This window comes from Leptinotarsa decemlineata, unplaced genomic scaffold (genome assembly GCF_025532065.1).
Source record: "Leptinotarsa decemlineata unplaced genomic scaffold, Ldec_3_MD MMD2_tig00000882_RagTag_RagTag, whole genome shotgun sequence".
Lineage (NCBI taxonomy): Eukaryota > Metazoa > Arthropoda > Insecta > Coleoptera > Chrysomelidae > Leptinotarsa > Leptinotarsa decemlineata.
The window spans coordinates 3779156-3802147 of NW_027412556.1; the positions used below are offsets into that span (position 1 = coordinate 3779156).

At 37.1% G+C, this 22992-nt stretch overlaps 2 protein-coding genes across 2 annotated transcripts in view; one reads left to right on the plus strand and one right to left on the minus strand.

Moving 5' to 3' along the window:
• LOC111503926 (imaginal disc growth factor 4) overlaps positions 1–481 on the minus strand; it is a 43687-nt gene extending 43206 nt beyond the window's left edge. Inside the window, 1 exon segment of the mRNA XM_074175238.1 lies at positions 309–481. Coding sequence (XP_074031339.1) covers positions 309–477 — 169 coding nt within the window. The 5' untranslated portion in view covers positions 478–481.
• A 3788-nt stretch (positions 482–4269) lies between these two features.
• Positions 4270–10604, plus strand: LOC111503886 (uncharacterized). The gene is made up of 4 exons (XM_023158314.2): positions 4270–4659; positions 4779–4955; positions 8644–8814; positions 10417–10604. Exons 1-4 carry the CDS (start codon positions 4456–4458, stop codon positions 10588–10590), a joined length of 726 nt encoding a protein of 241 aa, XP_023014082.1. The 5' UTR covers positions 4270–4455; the 3' UTR covers positions 10591–10604.
• The last annotated feature ends 12388 nt before the right edge of the window (positions 10605–22992 follow it).

Consider the following 22992-nt stretch of genomic DNA (forward strand, 5'->3'; position numbering starts at 1 on the left):
AAAACAATTTTTTATTTGAATTCACTTCATTGGGTATCTACTTCTTATTATTTTTTTTTCCGTTATCATCTTTCATGACCTTAAAGCACTATTTATCTCGATCGAATATATTAAATTATTTTTATAAAACCTTCTGGAATTTTTCCAATATATGTCTGACATTCGAGGAAACATTTTGAAAAATATATATGAGAAAATATTGACCAATAAATCAAAACTGGTTCAAGTCATTCTCCTAATGAACCGTTCAAATATAAAAAATATTTTTACCGTTGTAGACAACACCAAAATCTATCAATGACGCTCACCTGTTCTGAAATATGCTTTGCTGTCATAGTAACAAACAACTTTACTTTCGGCTTTGGTATAACTAGCGTAAGCAACAATAAATAATAAAATTATCTTAAACGGGTCCGTGACAGCCATGTTGAGAACTGACCCAAGAACTTTGAACTGATTGTCTTTCTGCTCATGCATCAAAAAGTAAAGCCTGCGCGTACCAAATATCATATGATCTCGAATTTCTGTCGATATGAAAAAGGGGGGAAACGGGGAATTATTTTGCTTATTGGTTTCCAGAGAAGCAGATATGCTCGGTATTTTTGTAATTACGTGAAGATTTCAATTGTGGCAAAGTTGAATTGAATGACTATTTAGTCTCACAAAATGATACATTCGGCCTCACCTTGGAACAAATGGTATTGGGCAATGGAAGTATAGCTACCTACTTCTTGTAGAAAGCAAAACTGAAACAAATTCTTGGAGTTCCCATCCAACTTCGAAGCCACGAAGAGACCTACAGAACGCTAAAAAGATAACTTTTATCCTCATCCCTTTGAATTGGGTAAACTTCCTTCGAATCTTGACTGTATAACTTTTTTGGTAATAGAAAATGTATTAGACTACTATCGTACGCATTGTTGACGGCTGTTGCGTCAATTTATTCCTATAGTTGATGAATTTATCTTGACCTTTTCAGGTAGATTCATTCATTAAACGTAGGCAAATAAGTAGGCAATATGTTAGAGAATAAAATAATTGTAATTTAGAAGTAACTTATTATTTTATACGTGTCACGGTTTTTGCAAAACTCTTATAGTGAAAATCATACAATAAACGGTATTATTGAGTTTTCATCAAGTAGGTATAGTTCAAGTAAACGATATAGTGCAACCTGCCTTCCAACAGTTCTTCTTTAATAATATAGTTAGAGAGCTAACTAATTTTGTTATTCAATAATCATTTATATATATATATATATATATATATAATATATATATATATATATATATATTTATGTATATATTTCACAAAAAGGATTTGAAGCTTTATATCTTCTATTAATTATCTGCGAGCGCTTTCGACAGTTGGTAGTACTGTTATCTTCTAGGCACTCCTCAAACTGAACTTGTCATCCTGTTGTCTGCCTCTTTATACGGTCCGAATGTCTCAACTCAGGTATTTCAGATACTTTAGGTAAATTTACATGTTTTTTTACTGCATCAGGTACTATTTTGTTTCGAGCTCCATTGCTGAGTGGTATCCTTAACATTCTATATATGAATGCGTTATAGGCAGCCATTTTGTGTGATGGTGGATGGTTTGAACTTGCGGGTATGGTGGAACAAATTTGGATCAATGTGTTTTCAAACCATTCCTCAAAATATCATCTTCCATGTTCTTATGATAGTTAACATTGCAGTCCTCAAGTTTTTTTCCACATAATTTCAAAGAATTCGGAACCCATCCTTTACTTCTTTCGCAATGCACAATGATTAGTCGCGATCCTTTGTTTGCAAGCATGTTAGGCCTTCACATTCTCGAACCATCAGTTCACCCTTTCGTAACTGTGTTGTGAGTGTCATACCAAGTTTCGTCCAAATTTGCCGTTGTTCTTGTCTATATTTAGTTATTTGTTCTAAGTAATTGTTACGCAATTCCACTAATCTTCTGCTTTTCTTAACTGCTTGACTTTTGTTTATTATTTTTAAATCTAAATCCTAGTTTCTTCATCCAATTTGAAGAGTTTTGTCACAGCAGCTCACGTTATGGCCGGAAGTATTCAATTTCTTCCTTATGATTTTAGGAATCTCATTGCTTTTGTAACAGTCGTATATTGTTTTTTTAATGATTTTATCAGATGAACATCTAAAGGTTGTGGTAATCCTGTATCGAATAGCTTCTTGCTTTCATAAGGTTTGTTTTTGACTATTTTATGTACAGTTGGGAAAGGAATTTCGGTCAAATCTGATGTTGCTTGTAACAGTTTGTTTCCCTCGAAACCAAACTTGAGATGTAGATCATTATATACATTGAAACATACTCTCTGTGTTTCAATATTCAAATGCATCCCAATCTTATTCACTGGCATCTATTTTTCGCATTGTTCACCATCGCTATTGGAATTACTACACTGGAAAAAGTCGTTGTTATCACACTCGTTATTACTATTAGTACTTGTCCAAGGACGCCACATTTTGAACAGATAACAGAAATTTTAAGTAATTTTAACTGCACCAATATCGAATTTCAACACTCAAATCGCGATCAGTTCCTGAACTGAACATTGAATACACAACGGCGATACACATCCCCATATTCTATTCGTCACCGTAATATGACTTCAAATTTAATTTTATGACTCTTCAGCCAATCATAAAACTCAGTTAGTAAAAATTATCCAATACGAACCGCCAATTCTTCAGTCCACGTGGACTAGTTCGTAGCGGCATTATTTCTCTGTTTTTTTTGAGATGCTGATAACTTTAACTATTCACAATAAAGATTACTTGGACTACACCTGATAAATTACTCAACCATATTTCGTGTGTCGCAAAAAGAGTAAAGAGAGTTTTGCAACTTTTATTCAACTTTATACTGAATAAATTTCAACCTCCTGACGAACTTCTGTAAGTAGTAGCTTTTTCGAATTGGGAAACAGGAGAAACAGGATTGAATTATGAAAATGTCTTTAAAATTTTAACTTTTGACGTAGAAATGAAAACTTGCAGGCCGTCTCACTTGCTTTGGTCGCGAATAAAAAAGAAATTTTAAGAATAAATTTCCCTGATTTCAATTGGTTAGTACCAATCTTCAAATGAAACAAAAATACTTAGAACGAATCTTTAAGAGAGCGTAGTGGTTATTTTTTAATCAACCTAGTCACCAACAATTGAAACAATAACATTATTAACCAATAATATGAATCAGCTCCATTTATGCACAGTTATTCACGAACTATGATTCATTCTTATGTAGGCCGTTACATACCAATTTCGGTAATTGAACGTCCTAAAAGAGAAAATCACGGTTATAGCCAAGCAAGCCATCCTTATTGTTTCTTTCATATTTCCAAAAGTTAGGACGAATACCTTGTCTTTAATGAAGCCCCACAATGAAAAGTCCAGAAGGGTCAGGTCCGGTGAACGTGGTGGTCATTAATAGAATCAGTGTTTCCTATCCATTGTCCTGGCATATTCGTATTGAGGAAATCTCTGCCAATAGTTCTTCGATTTGGAGGAGCTGCATCATTTGGAACTACTGATATTTAAATCCTGCACTTTTTTATTTGTCAGAAAACATCAGAAACAAACTATATTCCATTAAAATTGGATTTTGAACAGTTGCATAATTATACAAAACCACTGGAAACCACTCTAGTTGCAAATTTTCAAAAGATGTGTGGAGTTGGTGTATCTTTGAGTTCTAAGATACTGGATTATAGCTTTTTGAAATTACACAAACATTGATGATGTTTTATCAGAGGCAAACGTCGAAAAATGCTTGTATTGTAATACATATCATTACAGTGGCTACAAAAATCTATGTATATAGTAGATACAATCAAGATACAATCAACTCTTCATAATTGGCAGTTCTGTTGTTACCAAAAAAAAACCAATGATTTTTTGTTCAAGCATCTCCAAGGCTTGTTTTTTCTTTGCTTTTTACTTTAATAATTTCACCGAAAATAAAACAGAATTGATAAACATCCTGTTTTACACTATCTCATGCAATTTTCAACTCGTAATACGCAAAGATCGTTGGAACAGCTGTAATTGACAAATATACGATGAACTACTGTGTCCTTCACGGGATGATCAAAGTGCTACCATCTGTTGGTTATAAAATCAACCAAAATCCTTAAAATTTACTTATCGACTTAAAACGAACAAAAGCAAATTTTGAAAGTTGAAAATGGAACTTGTTCTTTGAAATAAGGGCAGCGACTGATTTTTTAAATGAAAAAAGAAAAACGTTTCTTATTTCGATCGCTACACAGTAATATTTATTTCTTGAAAAAGGTTATTGATAACACATAACACTTACGACATAATATAAACTTTGCTTGCATATGTAACTGTCATGGAACCAACTGTCAAAATCGTCTCCTCTCTGGATTAATATCAACCTCTTATCATAATATGAAACAAAATTCCAAGAAGAAAATGAACAATGGTGTCAGACATCAGCGTGGAACTTCCATTCTTTCCAAAATACGAAACGGAATGCTTGTACGAAGACAAATTATGTGTTACGTGGTTCGAACCAAATTTTTCCCAGTCTCATTACAATATACAAAATGTCAATAAAGGAAGCAACGCATGTACTCTGATTGCGATTCTAATAGCTGCAAAATGTAATCAATATAAAGTAACTGTAAGTATACAAGAAAACCTAAAAAATTCACTATTTTGGAGCATAAAATATTGTGACACTGATTCACATGTCACATTTAATTTTGATTTGCTTACAATTAGAACTACTATACTTTTCAGATGAACAATCCAGAGAAATGCATAAGCATCAAATTAATTGTGATACTTGCTGAAAGTATGTTGGAAGGAAACAGTATTCATGATAGCTTGAAAGTGAGCAACCAATTGCCCCACATCAACTTAACCATTCCAGAAGCTCTTAAATTTGCTGAGAGGGATGCCGAGATAACAGAATGGGTAAGAAACTAAAACGATGTGATATTCTGTCCGCGATAGGCATCTTCATTTTGAACATTTAATGATAGAGTTCCTCAAATACGTTTGGTGGAAAAATCCTCGTCCTATATTACTGTAGGTCGACCACTTCGAGAATCATCTTTTTATTCATTTTATCAAAGTGATTCTTCTTACTGTCTGAGTATTACTGGAACCGTTCCTTTGAAGTACAGGGAATTATTTTATACCAAATGTCAGGATTTGTGGGGTTTCCATTTGAAAACTATCACATATTTATGACTGTTTTCAAATGGTTATGATGAATAGTTACAAATAAACACCTTGTATGAAAGTTCCGATAAATTCAATCATGATCTCCTGTAATAAAACTGAATCATTGCATTTATTGCAAGAGCATGAATCAAACTTTTTGTGACTACTGTAATTTCTGAATTCAAAATATCATTTCTGCATTTAAAAAAATCATAGGTAGGTAGGTAGCGAAATTTTTTCATAGAATATAAAATGAATCAAAATCGGTGCCTAGACATAGACTTGGATACACTTGCTTCATCAGAATACAAAAAGGGTTCCAATAATGACAAAGTAGTTATACAAGGTTTTTTTCTGAGGAGAACGCTCCTGCTGGAAGTGTGGGACTCCATGACTCTGTCACAGCCTACCCACTAAAACCCCTCTTCAGCATTCAAGTGGCTCTTTCTGGAACTGCTTTGGGCATTACTTTAGAAAGAGGATGCTTATTGTTCTTAGTTTTTTTTTCCTCATCACTGTCTATTTTCTCTCACCCTGATGTCTCTCTCCTTCGTGTCAGTTATGTATTTGGTCAGGGAGCTTATCTTAGTCCAAATTTTTGCATCCTCCAGCATCTTGTTTATTATGTTGTCTGGGGTTAGTTGACCTGTGGCCATTTCCACTTCTTGTCTTTTTTGATGCCATCTCATACAGGTGAAGAATGTATGTTCGACGGTGGCACCTTCCTCGAAGTATATGCATGAGTCGCTATTGCTTACATGGAAGCGTTTGCGGTGAGTCTGGAAGCACCCGTGCCCTGTTAGTAGCTGTGTCAGCTGGTACGTGGTATCACCATGTTTCCTCGAAAACCAGGGAGCTATATCCGGGATAAGTCTGCCCGTCCACAGTCCTGTGTCTGCTTCTCCTTGCCACCATTCCTGCCATCTTTCGAGCATAGTCGTGTTAGCGTTGGTCTTTTCAGTTGACCTCTCTTCCATTCTTTGTCTAGCCCATATGTGGATGGGGGAATCCATGCTACTACTAAAAGTGCCCTAGTGGATGCCCGGTTCTGTATGCTCCAGTTATATAGATAGCCGTCCGGCGTTGAGTGCTTAGCAAGTCTTTTCAGTTGAACTCTCTCTGTGCCAGATTGGTGCTGAATAGAGCATAATTTAATGCACCACTGAGCATAGAATTTTTCTTGTGGCCTCTCTCGGACCTCTGCTTTGGGCATCAGCCTTCCTAACCCCGCTAGGGCTTTGTTAGCTTTTTCTGCTGTTCTCCTTACATGAGCCCCCATTGTCATGTTTTATACAACAGCATGCCTAAATATCTCACCTTTTCCTGGCTCTCCACCACGGTATTCTCAATTTCTAGGCTGATGGTCTTGATTTTTCTTCCTGCTACCAAGAGAAACTGCTTCCGTTTTCTGTGGGGCTAGTCTCAATCGCTTATGATGGAGCCATTCTGCAATATTTTGTAGAGTCTGATTTGCTATCATGTGCAGGTTTTCCTTCGTTTTGGCTGTAACTACAATCCCCACATCATCGGCAAAGCCTACTAGCCTGACTCCATCGGGGGTTTGGATACTGAAGATGCTGTCATAGTAGAGGTTCCATAGAGTAGGTCCTAATACGGATCCCTGAGGAACTCCACAGGTTACTTTCATTTTTGTTTCCACTCCTATCATTAGCGATCTCTCTTCAAAGTAGCTGATTAACATTTCAAAGAGGTACGGGGTGATCTTTCTCCTGTGCAGCTCCTCCAGTATTCCGTTCCACGGTGCTGTGTTGAATGCGTTCTGCACATCGATGGTTATAAGAGTGCACAGCTTCCTCTTATGGTATGGACCGTCTCTGGCTTTCTCCGCTGTTTCCGTTACCCTCTTCAGTGCGTCCGTTGTAGATCGTCCCTTTCGGAAGCCAAACGATTCATCTGATAGCCCGCCCGTTCTCTCCATTTCTGTCTTCAGTCTTCCCAGTAGCATTTTTTCTAGCAGCTTTCCCATGACATTCAACACACATATGGGTCGGAACGCCTTGTTTGTGCTTCCTGCTTTACTTTCTTTCTCGATTAGTACCAGCCTCGCGGTTTTCCATTCCTTCGGAAAGTTAGCCTCCATCAGTGCTGCGTGCATAGTCTCCAGCACTTTATCCGGGTACTTTTGCGCTGCTGCTCTGACCACTACTGCTGTCAGACCGTCCGTACCAGGAGCCTTCTTTACCTTGGTCTTCTTTACAGCTGCCAGCAATTCCTCTATACTGAATTTAGGGATTTCATTTTGGTGCACTATGGCTTTTTTCCATTCTGTTACTGTTATCGTTATCATTTATGGGGTTCTGATTTTTTTCGTGACTATCTGGTATCCTTTTCCCCATCTATCTGCATCTACTTCATTCTGGAGCACCTTCCAACTCCTATTCTTTGCCTCCTATATTGCTTTGTTGAGAGATTTCCTGAAGCCAGCATATTTCTCATGGCATCTGATATACACAAGGTGTTCTATTTGAAATACGTAGAAGTGAATGTTCGTAGAACATGATCCGTGACCATGATAAAGCAGGAAATAGAGCATTTCTACCCGAGCAGCTGATGAATTTGGTTTAGTTTTCGACACTGAACGAGGTGACCACAACTCTGTCACCGAATTGGAATCCGTTCAGCAAAACGCTCATATAAAAGTCGCAGAGATCACCTCACTTGTGCGGAAAAACAAGGATGAGCCAATGCATGGGGTCTTCTCCAATAACACTGGAGACCTTGGCTTATCAAAGCATCTGACTTCGCTTTCCTCAGATCGAGTGGGCTGAATTCAGAAACTGAGGGGTTCATCATGGCTTGCCAGGTTGGTGTCTTCAACACCTTAGTCTACCATCTACGGTACTCTTACGGTATTGACAAGACACACGCTCCGAGAGAAATTGAGTCCGTTGTGGGGAACGAGAAGTGGCGAATTTATTGAAACTATTAATTCCCACCTTCGGGCTTATACATGCTAATAAGCCTGATGTAGTCCTTCTCGACCACAAGAGCAAGACGATATTTGTCGTGGAGTTTTTAGCTCCTGGCGAGACGAATACCGTCCGAAAAGAGGAGGAAAGCTGTGTTATACTTGAGTATCATCAACGTATAAATGCACCTGACAAGTGTGAAGAACCTGTGTAAGTTACATGTATATATAAAGACAATAAAGGGCCAAGTATGGATCCTTGAGGTACCTCTGATTTGAAATTTAATATATCTAAGTTGTATTCCTCTATACTAACCAGTTGCTGTCTCTTTTTCAAATAATCCATCAATAATGCAAAAGCGTTATCAGAAATACGATTATAATCCAAAATGATTTAACAAAAGATCAAACGCCCATCAATTACTTTTTGTTTAAATTCAGATTCAAAAGATATTTTCGAAATATGTCTAAGTAGCCTCCGGTAATTTTAAGGTCTGTATCTTTCAGAAAAGTGAAGTATTCATGGAACCGTTAGCTTTTACCCTTCATGAAAACATTACGAAGAGCTGGATAGAATGGACGAAATTTCATTTTGAGAGCGGCGTTTCAAACTTATATGTCACTTTGGTAGCAGATTCGAGAACTGTTTTGTTCATCATACAAATGCGGAGTGAAACGGTGAGTATACATTTAGTCTATATGAAGTCAATCCGAACAGCTGAATGAAATCTACGGATACAGTCCATAACTCAAAGTGGAGTAAAAAGATTTGAAGGGGAAGGTAAACTCGTAGTCTCCACACAAAAAAGGAATATATTTAATTATTCAAACGGAAAAAACATACATGTTTCGATCACAGCCGTGATCATCTTCAGTGCAGCAAAGGCTTGAACGGATTATAGGTTATCAAAGACAAATGAAATAGAAGACATCGTCTTAGTTATAAGTAGTTGTAAGTGGGCCGGAGAGACCCACACCCCAAATCGGTACTACCAATCAGCCTTACATCCTTCCTGCTAAAAGGACTTGAGAGCATACTGGACGGACACATCAGGAGGGTAGCATTATATGCATCCTCACCGAAGATATGCATCCTCAAGGAGATTGCGGTTGCTGTATTTCTTGATATTGAAGGAGCATTTGACAATGCACTACCTAAATCTATAGGATTGTCTCTGGCTAGAAAGGGTATAGAATCGACCATAACTAGGCGAGGCTATCAGGTTCATGGTCACCAGGGGCTGTCCTCAAGGTGGGGTACTGTCTCCCCTTCTGTGGTCGCTCCTGGTGGATGGTCTGCTTGATGCCCTCGACAGAAGAGAAGTTGATCTGCAAGCTTATGCAGATGACCTTGTCATCCTGGCAAGGTCCACGTCGGGAAGAGTAGCTTGTAATATCCTCCAAAGCGCTCAGGCACAGTTGGTGCCTGAGGGAGCAGATGTCTGTCAACCCCAGCAAAACTGTGTTAATCCCCTTCACCAAGAAAAGGAAATTGGACGGTCTAACGCCACTTTCCCTCAATGGTGTGGTCATTTCATTTGGAACGGAGATGAAATATCTTAGCATTGTCCTTGGTAAAAGACTCACCTGGAACGCTCACTTGGAAAAAGTTTTACACAAAGCCAGTCTCTATGGACATGTTGAAGGATTTGTCAGACCAATGATCACGTATAGTGCAATTGCTTGGTGGCCGAAGGCTTTACAGAAAACGGCCCAAGCGAAGCTCTCTGGCTCACAGAGACAGGCTTGTCTGGCTATCAGTGGTGCCATCAGAGAGGAGGTAGATCCTTCTAGATCTACCTCCTCTCCACATTTTTCTGGAAAGAGAGGCTAGATGGACTGCATACAGACTTGTACACATTGCCAATTGCACAAATCAATTTAATGCAGAGTGCAACAGACTGTTGGTTGACACTGGAAGTCACAGCATTCTGGAAATGACCTCTGACTTTATGCCTCCAACTGTCAACTATGAACTGCCTTATAAAGTACTATTCCCGAGTAGAGAGGACTGGATCCTGCGGGAGAAGAAATATTAAGAGCAGATAGTTGTTGGTTCACAGATGGATCAAAAACACCTTCCCGTTCTGGTGCAGGTGTTTTCAGTCGCAGACCCAGGACAGAGTTATCTACCTGCCTAGGAACTTATGCGACTGTATTCCAAGCGGAAATTCACGCTGTTGAATTGTGTGTTATTCATAAACCTTCAATGTTTTTGTGATGTAAAGATACACAATGGATATAACGTTGCATTTCAATAACTTTAAAATTTTTTTTTAGATCACACTTGTAGATTCCCATCAACATAGTTCGGATAAAGGAGCCTTCATAGCAGTGGTTCATTTTTCCAAACTGAAGTATCTCTGCCAATTTTATAATGAAGCATTACTGAAGTTTCACAATTCAGTTCCACAACTATATGAATTGTCGTTTTTGTATTCTAAAGTTCAATAAACAATTAGAAAATATTCTCCACTTTGGTTGGTTCCTGCATGTCTTCCCTTCCATCATTCACAAATTGACATCCGACAATTTCGTCGTAGTTTAGTAATATTTTTGCAGACGACACACTATTTTCAGTCTCAAGAAGTAACTTTCACTGCGTTATTAATAAACTGAATGATTCACTATCAACAATAAATACTTATATCAACTGTGTGGAAGTTACATTGCGGGTTTTTTGGCCGTGGTAAGCAGGTTTCCATGCCTGACGTTTGGTCTACAGCCTTATCAAAGTTGGTACTCGGAGCTGTTGCTCCCATTGTTCAGAACGCATCAACTACGAAGCTGGTTATTGACTCATTCATTTTTTAATGACTGATCGCGTGCAGTTGCACAGCCGTGGTAGATTTAAATTACGGAGAGATCCCACCTACAGGACACATAAGTGGCTGAGAGGCACTTAGAGAAGACATATTGTGTGAGAGATACAGGAGACCGGCTTCGTTCTCATCCCTACTCCGTTCTGTTCACTGAGTGAGGAGTGACATCGGTAGACGCCTGGCGGGAATGAAGGATCTATGATCGGGGTTAAAAATGATTAAATTACTAAAATGGGTGGTGAAAGAAGGGTAAAAATTGAGGGTTACACGTAATTTTTAATGCCACACCACAAAAATATAAAAACAAAAATTTTGTCCATAAAACAGATGTTTGGAGTGAAACACCTTCATTAATTAGGGGTATAAGAAATAGATTAAAACCTATTCACAAACCTCCCGAATATACATATGAAATTTCATGAGAATCAGTCGAGCCGGGTCCGAGGATTATGGCAATCAACCCCGACATGGGAATTTTATGCATATAATAGATTATGTGGCCGTGGCTTGATCCCCTCCACTTTGGACTTTGTAATTTCTGGTATAATAAATGGCATGTTACTTCGTTTGAATGTTGTATTCACTTATATATATCGTACAAATTGTATTCCTCAAAGCAATAGGCACAACTAAAAAAATATGGATTGATCAAAAATTTCAAAAACAAATTATTAAAAAACGTTCAAATCAGACTGAATATGGGGTTCACGAAAGATTTAAACTTTAACCGAGAACTGAAAATACCATTTTTCGAGTTCTGCCTTTACAATTCTGGACGTGCGACACACGTTTCCTCACTCTTGAAGTTCTCCAAGCATTGGCTTCTTCGTTCTCATGGTACAACGGTTCCACCCCCTGGAGCCATTGTAGAATCTCAAGTGTCTTCCACTCTGGTAAATATTTTGAATGCAATCCCATTTCTCGGAGAGTTGTAGTTTTAGATTGTTCTTCTGGAATAGGGTCTATTCCATGAACCGGACCATCCTCAAAGTCTGGGCTATCTCCACTTCGGACTCTCATATCTTCTTCTGTGACGCCATCACTAATTTCTATGGATCTGCTTCGCTCTTTTGACCTACTTCTAGGTTCCTTGTCATTTCTGGAACAGCTATCAGAAGATCTAGAGATCAATCTCCGTCTCTTGATTGGTCTACTTCTTGATGGTGTGCTACTCCTGTCTCGGGAAATTGACCTTTTTCTACAGTTTCTATTTTTGACACATCCACTTCGACTTGAATCGTTTTCAATTTTATCTTCATCTGAAGGTGCATCTGCTTCAAACTGTTTCACCATATCTGTATCCTTTTGAATAATGGCAGCCTCTTCCTTCGACCGATTTTTTTTGGGTTCCATGGCTTGTGTTGAATAATTTGTAGAAGATTAGCGATAAAAGAATCAGAAAATTCAACTCCACTGTCAACGAATGCTTTCAATTCAGCTATAAAAACACTTTGCAATAGTTCTTCAGTCGTTTCTATACTAACTAATATCTACATGTTCATTGCCTTATATATACTTTTACAATTAAAGTACCTAAATTTTGAGTACCTGAATCTAACTATCTAATTAATGTTACCTTGGCAACATCAACTGGATAGATTAATTAGATGAGATAATGAATAATTTATTTTATATAAGAAAAGAAATTGAATGACTCTGAAATTTTGTCTTTTCTGTTTTTGATTAAAAAAAAATATTGTTCAAACACGACTGTACCCCTTACGCTGGATGTAGCCGTTACTACGTGGTACGCCGTTACTCATCATCTAAGCTTTGCATCCTAATATGTCTCAATAACGCTCGAGTGAATCCCCATTTTGCATCGTGGGCTCCCCTACTATATGTACTTAACGATTTTTAGTATAATAAACATCATGTTACTTTATTTGAATGTTGTATTTACTTATATATATCGTACAAATTGTATTCGTCAAAGCAATAGGCACAACTAAAAAAACATGGGTTGATCAAAAATTTCAAGAACAAATTATTAAAAAACGTTCCAATCAGGCTGAATATAGTGTTCACGAAAGATCAAAACTTTAACCGAGAACTGAAAAAACCATTTTTCGAGTTCTGCCTTTACAATTCGGGACGTGCGACACACGTTTCCTCACTCTTGATGTTCTCCAAACATTGGCTCCTTCGTTCTCATAGTGCAACGGTTCCACCCCCTGGAGCCATTGTAGAATCTCAAGTGTCTTCCACTCTGGTAAATATTTTGAATGCAATCCCATTTCTCGAAGAGTTGAAGTTTTGGATTGAACTTCTGAAATAGGGTTTATTCCATGAACCGGACCATACTCAAAGTCTGGGCTATCTCCATTTCGGTCTCTCATACCTTCTTCTGTGACCCCATCACTAATTTCTATGGATCTGCTTCGCTCTCTTGACCTATTTCTAGATTCTTTGTCATTTCTGGAACAGTTATCAGAAGATCTAAAGAACAATCTCCGTCTCTTAATTGGTCTACTTCTTGATGGTGTGCTACTCCTGTCTCGGAAAATTGACCTCTTTCTGCAGTTTCTATTTTTAACACCTCCACTTCGGATTGAATCCTCTTCAATTTTATCTTCTTCTGAAGGTACATCTGCATCAAACTGTTTCACCATGGCTGTATCTTTTTGAATAATGACAGCCTTTTTGTCATTTCTGGAACAGTTATCAGAAGAGCCAAAGATCAATCTCCGTTTCTTAATTGGTCTACTTCTTGATGGTGTGCTACTCCTGTCTCGGGAAATTGACCTTTTTCTGCAGTTTCCATTTTTAACTCCTCCACTTCGGCTTGAATCCTTTTCAATTTCATTTTCTTTCAAATGTGCATCTGCTTCAAACTGTTTCACCATATCTGTATCCTTTCGAACGAAGGCAGCCTCTTCCTTCGACAGATTTTTTTGGGATTCCATGTCTTCTGTTGAATAATAATTGTGTCGGGTATCCACAATCGTCTTCGGGTGATTACTAGACTGATTCCTTCGTGAGCTGACTATTTATAGGTGAATTGAGTACTTTCACTTATCTCTACTTTCCTTTTTCCGCTTCACTGGTTTAGTGGGAGATGACCATTTGACGGAAGTTGGCCATTTTTCGCTTGATTATGGGTTTTCATACGTTGTGTATCTCTACGCTAGCTTGGCTGAATTTATTGTTGGTTGACATGTATGCGGCTTCTTCGAATTTCTTCCTGAACCAATGTTCCTCTTTGTGTATGATCTCAGCTTGGAACCATTCGATGTCATTAGTCTATACTACTCCAGTGGAAGATTTGGAAAATGGGATATAATTGCTGGGTGTAACTCAATCAGAAACGATCTCGGTGTTGTTGAAAGAGATCGGGAGTCGGTGAGGAGAAGGTTGGGTCCTTGCATCCGAGTGGGGGGTAGTCATTTCCAACAGTTCTCGTAGCTCCGTATCTTCGAGAAAGCGCCCTATCAAAAATCATAGCATAAAAAATAACAGAATCTCATTATATATTATTCAATCTTGTATCGTTGATGAATAAGAAGAATAGAAAGGGCATCACGTTGCTTCCCTGTGAAGCCCACTGACAGCTCTATTCATATTAGTAGGGGAGCCCAAGCGAGAATTTCGGGATTTACTAAAGCGGGGCAGATTAATATACAGGGGGATACCTTGTACCCGGTTGAGTACCTCCACCAAATATGAGCCCCATGTATAAGGCCGCCTGTCAAGGATAAAGGTTCAGATTAGTAAAAAAATTGATCATCAGAAATCCTCGAGCACGTCAGATTGAGGTAGGGTGAGATAATTACTCGCTAAAAAGTGTGTATTCGAGTAATCTGGCAATTTGAGAGTGACATAAAGAAATGGGAGGGCAGCATTTCGATATTCTCCAGCGTAGCTAATTTTTTTTTATTCTGAGAGAAATAATTCAAGGATAACGAAAAATATATAATTTGACGATATCCGCAAGCCGAAATAACAAAAATTCGTCGATAAAGTTCAATGCGTGCAGCTGTGTGATACTTATATTTACCTCTCCGAGTTTCTATTCCTCTATTCTCTATTCAGTTTTTATCTACCTACTACTCTCTCACTCCGTCCCCACTCTAAATTCTGTTGCCATGACGCCATCACAGAGACTCGTTCGTGATGAAGATTAGTTAATCAACTAATTCATGGATGTAGCCGTTACTACGTGGTACGCCGTTACTCATCATCTAAGCTTTGCAACCTAATATGTCTCAATAACGCTCGAGGAATCCCCATTTTGCATCGTGGACTCCCCTACTATATGTACTTTACGATTTTTAGTATAATAAACATCATGTTACTTCATTTGAATGTTGTATTTACTTATATATATATCGTACAAATTGTATTCGTCAAAGCAATAGGCACAACTAAAAAAACATGGATTGATCAAAATTTCAAAAACAAATTATTAAAAAACGTTCAAATCAGGCTGAATATAGTGTTCACGAAATATCAAAACTTTAACCGAGAACTGAAAACACCATTTTTCGAGTTCTGCCTTTACAATTCTGGACGTGCGATGCACGTTTCCTCACTCTTGATGTTCTCCAAGCATTGGCTTCTTCGTTCTCATGGTACAACGGTTCCACCCCCTGTAGCCATTGTAGAATCTCAAGTGTCTTCCACTCTGGTAAATACTTTGAATGCAATCCCATTTCTCGGAGAGTTGTAGTTTCGGACTGTTCTTCTGGAATAGGGTCTATTCCATGTACCGGACCATACTCAAAGTCTGGGCTATCTCCATTTCGGTCTCTCATCTTCTTCTGTGACCCCATCACTAATTTCTATGTATCTGCTTCGCTCTTTTGACCTTTTTCTAGATTCTTTGTCATTTCTGGAACAGTTATCAGAAGATCTAAAGAACAATCTCCGTCTCTCAATTGGTCTACTTCTTGATGGTGTGCTACTCCTGTCTCGGAAAATTGACCTCTTTCTGCAGTTTCTATTTTCAACACCTCCACTTCGTATTGACTCCTCTTCAATTTTATCTTCTTCTGAAGATACATCTGCATCAAACTGTTTCACCATAGCTGTATCCTTTTGAATAATGGCAGCCTCTTTGTCATTTCTGGAACAGTTATCAGAAGATCCAAAGATCAATCTCCGTCTCTTAATTGGTCTACTTCTTGATGGTGTGCTACTCCTGTCTCGGGAAATTGACCTTTTTCTGCAGTTCCTATTTTTAACACCTCCACTTCGTCTTGAATCCTTTTCAATTTCCTTTTCTTTCAAATGTGCATCTGCTTCAAACTGTTTCACCATATCTGTATCCTTTCGAACCAAGGCAGCCTCTTCCTTCGACCGATTTTTTTGGGATTCCATGTCTTGTGATGAATAATAATTGTGTCGAGTATCCACAATCGTCTTCGGATGATTACTGGACTGATTCCTCCGTGAGCTGACTATTTATAGGTAAATTGAGTACTTTCACTTATCTCTACTTTCCTTTTTCCGCTTCACTGGTTTAGTAGGAGATGACCATTTGGCGGGAGTTGGCCATTTTTCGCTTGATTATGGGTTTTCATACGTTGTGTATCTCTACGCTAGCTTGGCTGAATACATTGTTGGATAAAATTTATGCGGCTGCTTTGAATATCCTCCTGAACCAATGTTCCTCTTTGTGTATGATCTCAGCTTGGAACCATTTGATGTCATTAGTCTATACTACTCCAGTGGAAGATTTGGAAAATGGGATATAATTGCTGGGTGTAACTCAATCAGAAACGATCTCGGTGTTGTTGAAAGAGATCGGGAGTCGGTGAGGAGAAGGTTGGGTCCTTGCATCCGAGCGGGGGGTAGTCATTTCCAACAGTTCTCATAGCTCCGTATCTTCGAGAAAGCGCCCTATCAAAAATCATAGCATAAAAAATAACAGAATCTCATTATATATCATTCAATCCTGTATCGTTGATGAATAAGAAGAATAGATAGGGCACCACGTTGCTTCCCTGTGAAGCCCACTGACAGCTCTATTCATATTAATAGGCGAGCCCAAGCGAGAATTTCGGGATTTACTAAAGCGGGGCAGATTAATATACAGGGGGATACCTTGTACCGGTTGAGTACCTCCACCAAATATGAGCCCCATATATAAGGCCCCCTGTCAAGGATAAAGGATCAGATTAGTAAAAAAATTGATCATCAGAAATTCTCGAGCACGTCAGATTAAGGTAGGGTAAGATAATTACCTGCTAAAAAGTGTGTATTCCAGTAATGTGACAATTTGAGAGTGACGTAAAGAAAGGGGAGGGCAGCATAGTTGTAAAAAAATAACGTCATTTCGATATTCTCCAGTGTAGTTAATTTTTTTTATTTTGAAGGAAATAATTCAAGGATAACGAAAAATATACAATCTGACGATTTCCGCAAGCCGAAATAACAAAAATTCGTCGATAAAGTTTAATGCGTGCAGCTGTGTGATACCTATATTTCCCCTATTCCTCTATTCTCTATTCACTTTATTTCTACCTATTACTCTCTCACTCCGTCCCCACTCTAAATTCTGTTGTCATGACGTCATCACAGCTGATCACAAAGACTCGTTCGTGATAAAGATGATGATTAATTAATCAACTGATTGATGGATATAGCCGTTACTACGTGATGGTAAATAATAATGATGAAAATAGAAATTAAACTTTCTATGTTTTTTACCAATTTTATTTGTAAGTAACGTTGCTGCAGTTTCGTCCTTTAAGGACATTTTCTAATTTATACAATATATAATATTGAAAATGTCCTTATGGGACGAAACTATAGTAACGTTAGTTACAAATAAAAGTAGTAAAAAACATTGAAAGTTCCATTTCTCTTTTCTTCATTAATTAATTATTTGGTTGTGAAAAATTAAATATTTTTGAGCATTTTTATAAATTATTTTCCCATAAATACAAGTATTCTACTTAAAAAACATACACTTATTTATTTGCATGCTATTTCCTGAGCTTTTCAATTAATTAAGTTCAATAAATTATATTTTTTTTAAATAAATATTGTTTTTTTTTCAGATTAAGCGAGTCACTATAGATAATCGTCAGATTATGAGACAGCACGTCTAGAACATGAAGATAAACCATATATATCTTAAACTGATGCGCTTGAGTATTTCAAAATGGCGATTTTTTTTGTACATTATAATAATGCCGCGAGTTTGCGTCAGATCGAAATCGTCAGATTATTGAATGAGAGGTTTTTTTGATGCACTTAACACCCCTTAGAAAGTCTGATGCGCTCGATTAAATTATTTTCCTTTTCACTTTTGACCCTTACGTACAACCACCCACATCATGCAAACGATCAGATTAACATACCAACATTATTAAAAATACGTAGAACATTGATGCTATCACTTTCTGACGCGCTCGAGCATGTCCATGTAACATTAGTTTACTACATAGCCCCACCGATGATAAGATATATATTATAAAACACTTTTTTCTTCTTATCATCTAAGCTTTGCAACCTAATATGGCTCAATAACGCTCGAGTAAATCCCCATTTTGTATCGTGGGCCCCCCTCCTATATTTACTTTACGTTTTTTAGTATAATAAACATCATGTTACTTTATGAATGCTGTATTTATTTATATATATCGTACCTACAAATTGTATTCCTCAAAGCAATAGGCAAAACTGAAAAAAATATGGTTCGATCAAAAATTACAAAAACAAATTATTAGAAAATGTTCAAATCAGACTGAATATGGGGTTCACGAAAGATTAAAACATTAACCGAGAACTGAAAAAACCATTTTTTGAGTTCTGCCTTTACAATTCGGGACGTGCGACACACGTTTCCTCACTCTTGATGTTCTCCAAGCATTGGCTTCTTCGTTCTCATGGTACAACGGTTCCACTCCCTGGAGCCATTGTAGAATCTCAAGTGTCTTCCACTCTGGTAAATATTTTGAATGCAATCCCACTTCTCGGAGAGTTGTAGTTTTGGATTGTTCTTCTGGAAGAGAATCCATTCCAGGAACCGGACCATCCTCAAAGTCTAGGCTTGCTCCAATTCGGTCTCTCATGTCTTCTTCTGTGACCCTATCACTAATTTCTATGGATCTGCTTCGCTCTCTTGACCTACTTCTAGGTTCCTTGTCATTTCTGGAACAGCTATCAGAAGATCTAGAGATCAATCTCCGTCTCTTAATTGGTCTATTTCTTGATGTTGTGCTACTCCTGTCTCGGGAAATTGACCTTTTTCTGAAGTTTCTATTTTTATCACCTCCACTTCGGCTTGAATCGTTTTCAATTTTATCTTCATCTGAAGGTGCATCTGCTTCAAACTGTTCCACCATATCTGTATCCTTTTGATCGATGACAGCCTCTTCCTTCGACCGATTTTTTTGGGGTTCCATCCTTGCTTGTGTTGAATAATTTGTAGCAGATTAACGATAAAAGAATCAGAAAATTCAACTCCACTGTCAACGAATGCTTTCAATTCAGCTAAAAAAACACTTTGCAATCGTTCTTCAGTCGTTTTTATTCTAACTGATATCTACATGTTCATTGCCTTATATATACTTTTACAATTTAAGTACCTAAATTTTGAGTACCTGAATCTAACTATCTAATTAATGTTACCTTGGCAACACTAACCGGATAGATTAATTAGATGAGGATGAATCAATTAATATTACATAAGAAAAGAAATTGAATTAATCTGAAATTTTGTCTTTACTGTTTTTTATTAAAAAAAATTTATTGTTCAAACAGGACTGTACTACTTACGCGCCTTATACTCACAATTGTGAGTGTCCTAATTATTGATGAAATAAGGTTCAAAATATCACCTTATACGGAATGCTACTGCATCACACGATCATGAAGGTTCGTTACATTTACGTTATTGCCGCGGTTACCCTTAATATCAGTTTAAAACAAAAAAAAAAGTTTTTATACTTCTTGTTTCAAAATGCAGCAGACAAAACCTTCAGATCATCTATATTTAATCCTATGTCGTTAATGAACAGGGAAACTAGAAAGGAAGCAAACAAAATGGGACCAATTCTTAAAATAAACGAATTTTACCAGATTTGAATGAATATCATTGAGATGAGCAAGGTGTGGTCCAACTTAGCGAATGTCTTTAACAAGTCTGAATCTATACTTGTTTGTACATTGTCAGGTACATTGTCCCTTTTATGACAGCTCGTAAGAACAAGAATGCGTTTACCTAATCACTTTGAAGTTTATTGAATTTAAATTCTCGTTGTTCAAGTCAGAATTGAAATTGTGAATTAGAATCCCCAAGGCGCAATATTTAGTAGGTATTACAAAAAACATTCGAGTGTTAAAACTTTTTTGGGAAGAAAAAATCGAACGCTCATAGTTGTAACATATTTTATTTGTTAAAGCAATAGACAAAATTATAAAAATATGAATTGATAAAAAATTCAAAAAAAAAACACAACCTTGAAAATTTTCAAAAAGAACAAAACTAACTCTATTGTCATTGAAAAATATTGGGGTACCACTCTGGAAGTGCGATACACAATAAAAAAATGAATTGAAAAAAATTAGTTTTTCCGTCTCCTCAGTCTTGACCCCCAAGCATTGGCCTCTGCGTCCTCATAGTACAATGGCTCCAGCTTCTGTAGCCATTGCATAATCGCATTTATCTTCCACTTCGGTAAGTATTGTGACTGCAATTCGTTTCCACAATATATCGTGCCAGAAACCGGATCATCCTCAGAATCATCACTTATGTCTGTCATATCTTCTTCTATGGCGCTACTTTCTTTGGATCTGCTTCGCTCTTTTGATATATTTCTAGGATCTTTGTCATTTCTGGAACAGTTACCAGAAGATCTAGATGTTAATCTGGAAATTGGCCTTTTTCTACAGATTCTATTTTTAACAACTCCACTTCGGCTTGGATCCTTATCAATTTTATCTTCTTTTGAAGGTTTATCTGCTTCAAACTGTTGCATACTATCTAGTACGACAAATAAATCCTTTTGAATAGTAGCAGCCTCTTTCTTCGGCCAATTTCTTTGGGGTTTAATTGGTTCTTTGTTATTTCTGGAACAGACATCAGACGTTAACTTTCGTCTCTTAGATGGCCTACTTCTTGATCTTGCGCTACTCCTGTGTTGGGAACTTGACCTTTTTCTACAGTTTCTATGTTGATCAACTCCACTTCGGCTTGAATCCTTATCAATATTATCTTCTTTTGAAGGTTCATCCGCTTCAAACTGTTGCATACTATCTAGTACGATAACTAGATCCTTTTGAATGATAGCAGACTTTTTCTTCAGCCAATTTCTTTGGGGTTTCATTGGTTCTTCGATATTTCTGGAACAGAAATCGGACGTTAACTTTCGTCTCTTAGATGGCCTACTTCTTGATCTTGCGCTACTCCTGTGTTGAGAACTTGACCTTTTTCTACAGTTTCTATCTTGATCAACTCCACTTCGGCTTGAATCCTTATCAATATTATCTTTTTTTGAAGGTTCATCCGCTTCAAACTGTTGCATACTAACTAGTACGATAACTAGATCCTTTTGAATAATAGCAGACCTTTTCTTCAGACAATTTCTTTGGGGTTTCATATCTTGTGTTGAATAATTCGTAGCAGATTATCAATAAAAAAATCAGAAAATTCACTGCCCACGAATGCTTTCAATTCAGCTAAAAAAACACTTTGCAACAGCTCTTCAGTTGTTTCTATACTAACTGATATCTACATGTTCACTGCCTTATATATATTTTTACAATTTTAAGTACCTGAATTTTGAGTACCTGAATGTAACTATCTAATTAATGTTACCAAAGCAACATTAACTAGATATATTGATTAGATAAGGATGAAACAATCAACAAAAGAAATTGTATGACACTGAAATTCTGTCTTTATTGTTTTTGATAAAAAAAAAATTCCAAGCAGGCACTATAACTATAGGATGCAGTATACAATTTTGTGATGAAAATGTTAAATATTGGAAAAAAATAAATTTCGAGTAAGTTTTTGATGATTTGCAAACATAATATACAGTTGTGAGATAAAAGTATTAAATATACATATTTCGTAACAATTATACTTTCATGGAATAAGGAACAAATTTCAAAAAAGGATTTGTTGCTTCGCAAACTTTAGTCTGATTTCTACAAAATTGTCTTTATCATTTTTTATTTGTTACGACCAGTGTATTGAACCATTCTTGATCCCACTGATTTGAATTCAGTGAAAGTTTGTGAGAATGGATAAGTATATGTATGTGGCTCTTTCACGCCTCATTCCCCAGGTATACCGTTCCTTTCATGAAAGCTTGTTGCTATTTCCAGCTTCTGGAGCCTATGCACAATCCTATTTATCTTCCACTTTGGTAAGTATTGTATTCCAACCCTTGGACAGTTGTAGTCTTGGATTCTTGTTCAGGAATAGGAAATATCCAATCCTCGTTTTCACAATTTTATACTCTTTTGAAGATGCATCAACTTCAAACTGTTGCATAATATCTAGTAGGATAACTAGATCCTTTTGAATAATAGCAGCCTCTGTTTTTGGCCGATTTTTTGGGTTCCATGTCTTGTGTTGAATAATTCGATTCAATATGATCACCTGGTAGCTTGTTTTTAAAAACCACGCATGTCAAATATTCAAGAATATTTTTGTTGATTTTCAGATTTTTTATGATTTCCGATATCACCAGCTTATTTGGAAGATGTTTTCTTGCTTTTCTGGGTACAGACAGAACCAGGGCATTATTCAATACCGATGGAGGAGTGAAAAGCCAAAAAAGAACAATAATCTCTCGCCAAATTTTTTTTGGATTTTCAAGTAACACAAAACCGCCCATTGTGTTTATACGCTCCTTCCTCAGGCGTCTGAGATCACGCCTGAGGAAGCTATTGTATAGTGAAACACATACTGCAGTCCACTGAAAATCTCACAATAAAGGGGTACTTAAATACGTTATGGATATGTGATATTAAAGTTGAACTTCTTGAAAATTATTTATTGATTATGATTGCATGATCAAAAGTTCATTAGGTCTCTTCTAGGTATTTCTGTTATTATGGAACCAAAACTTCA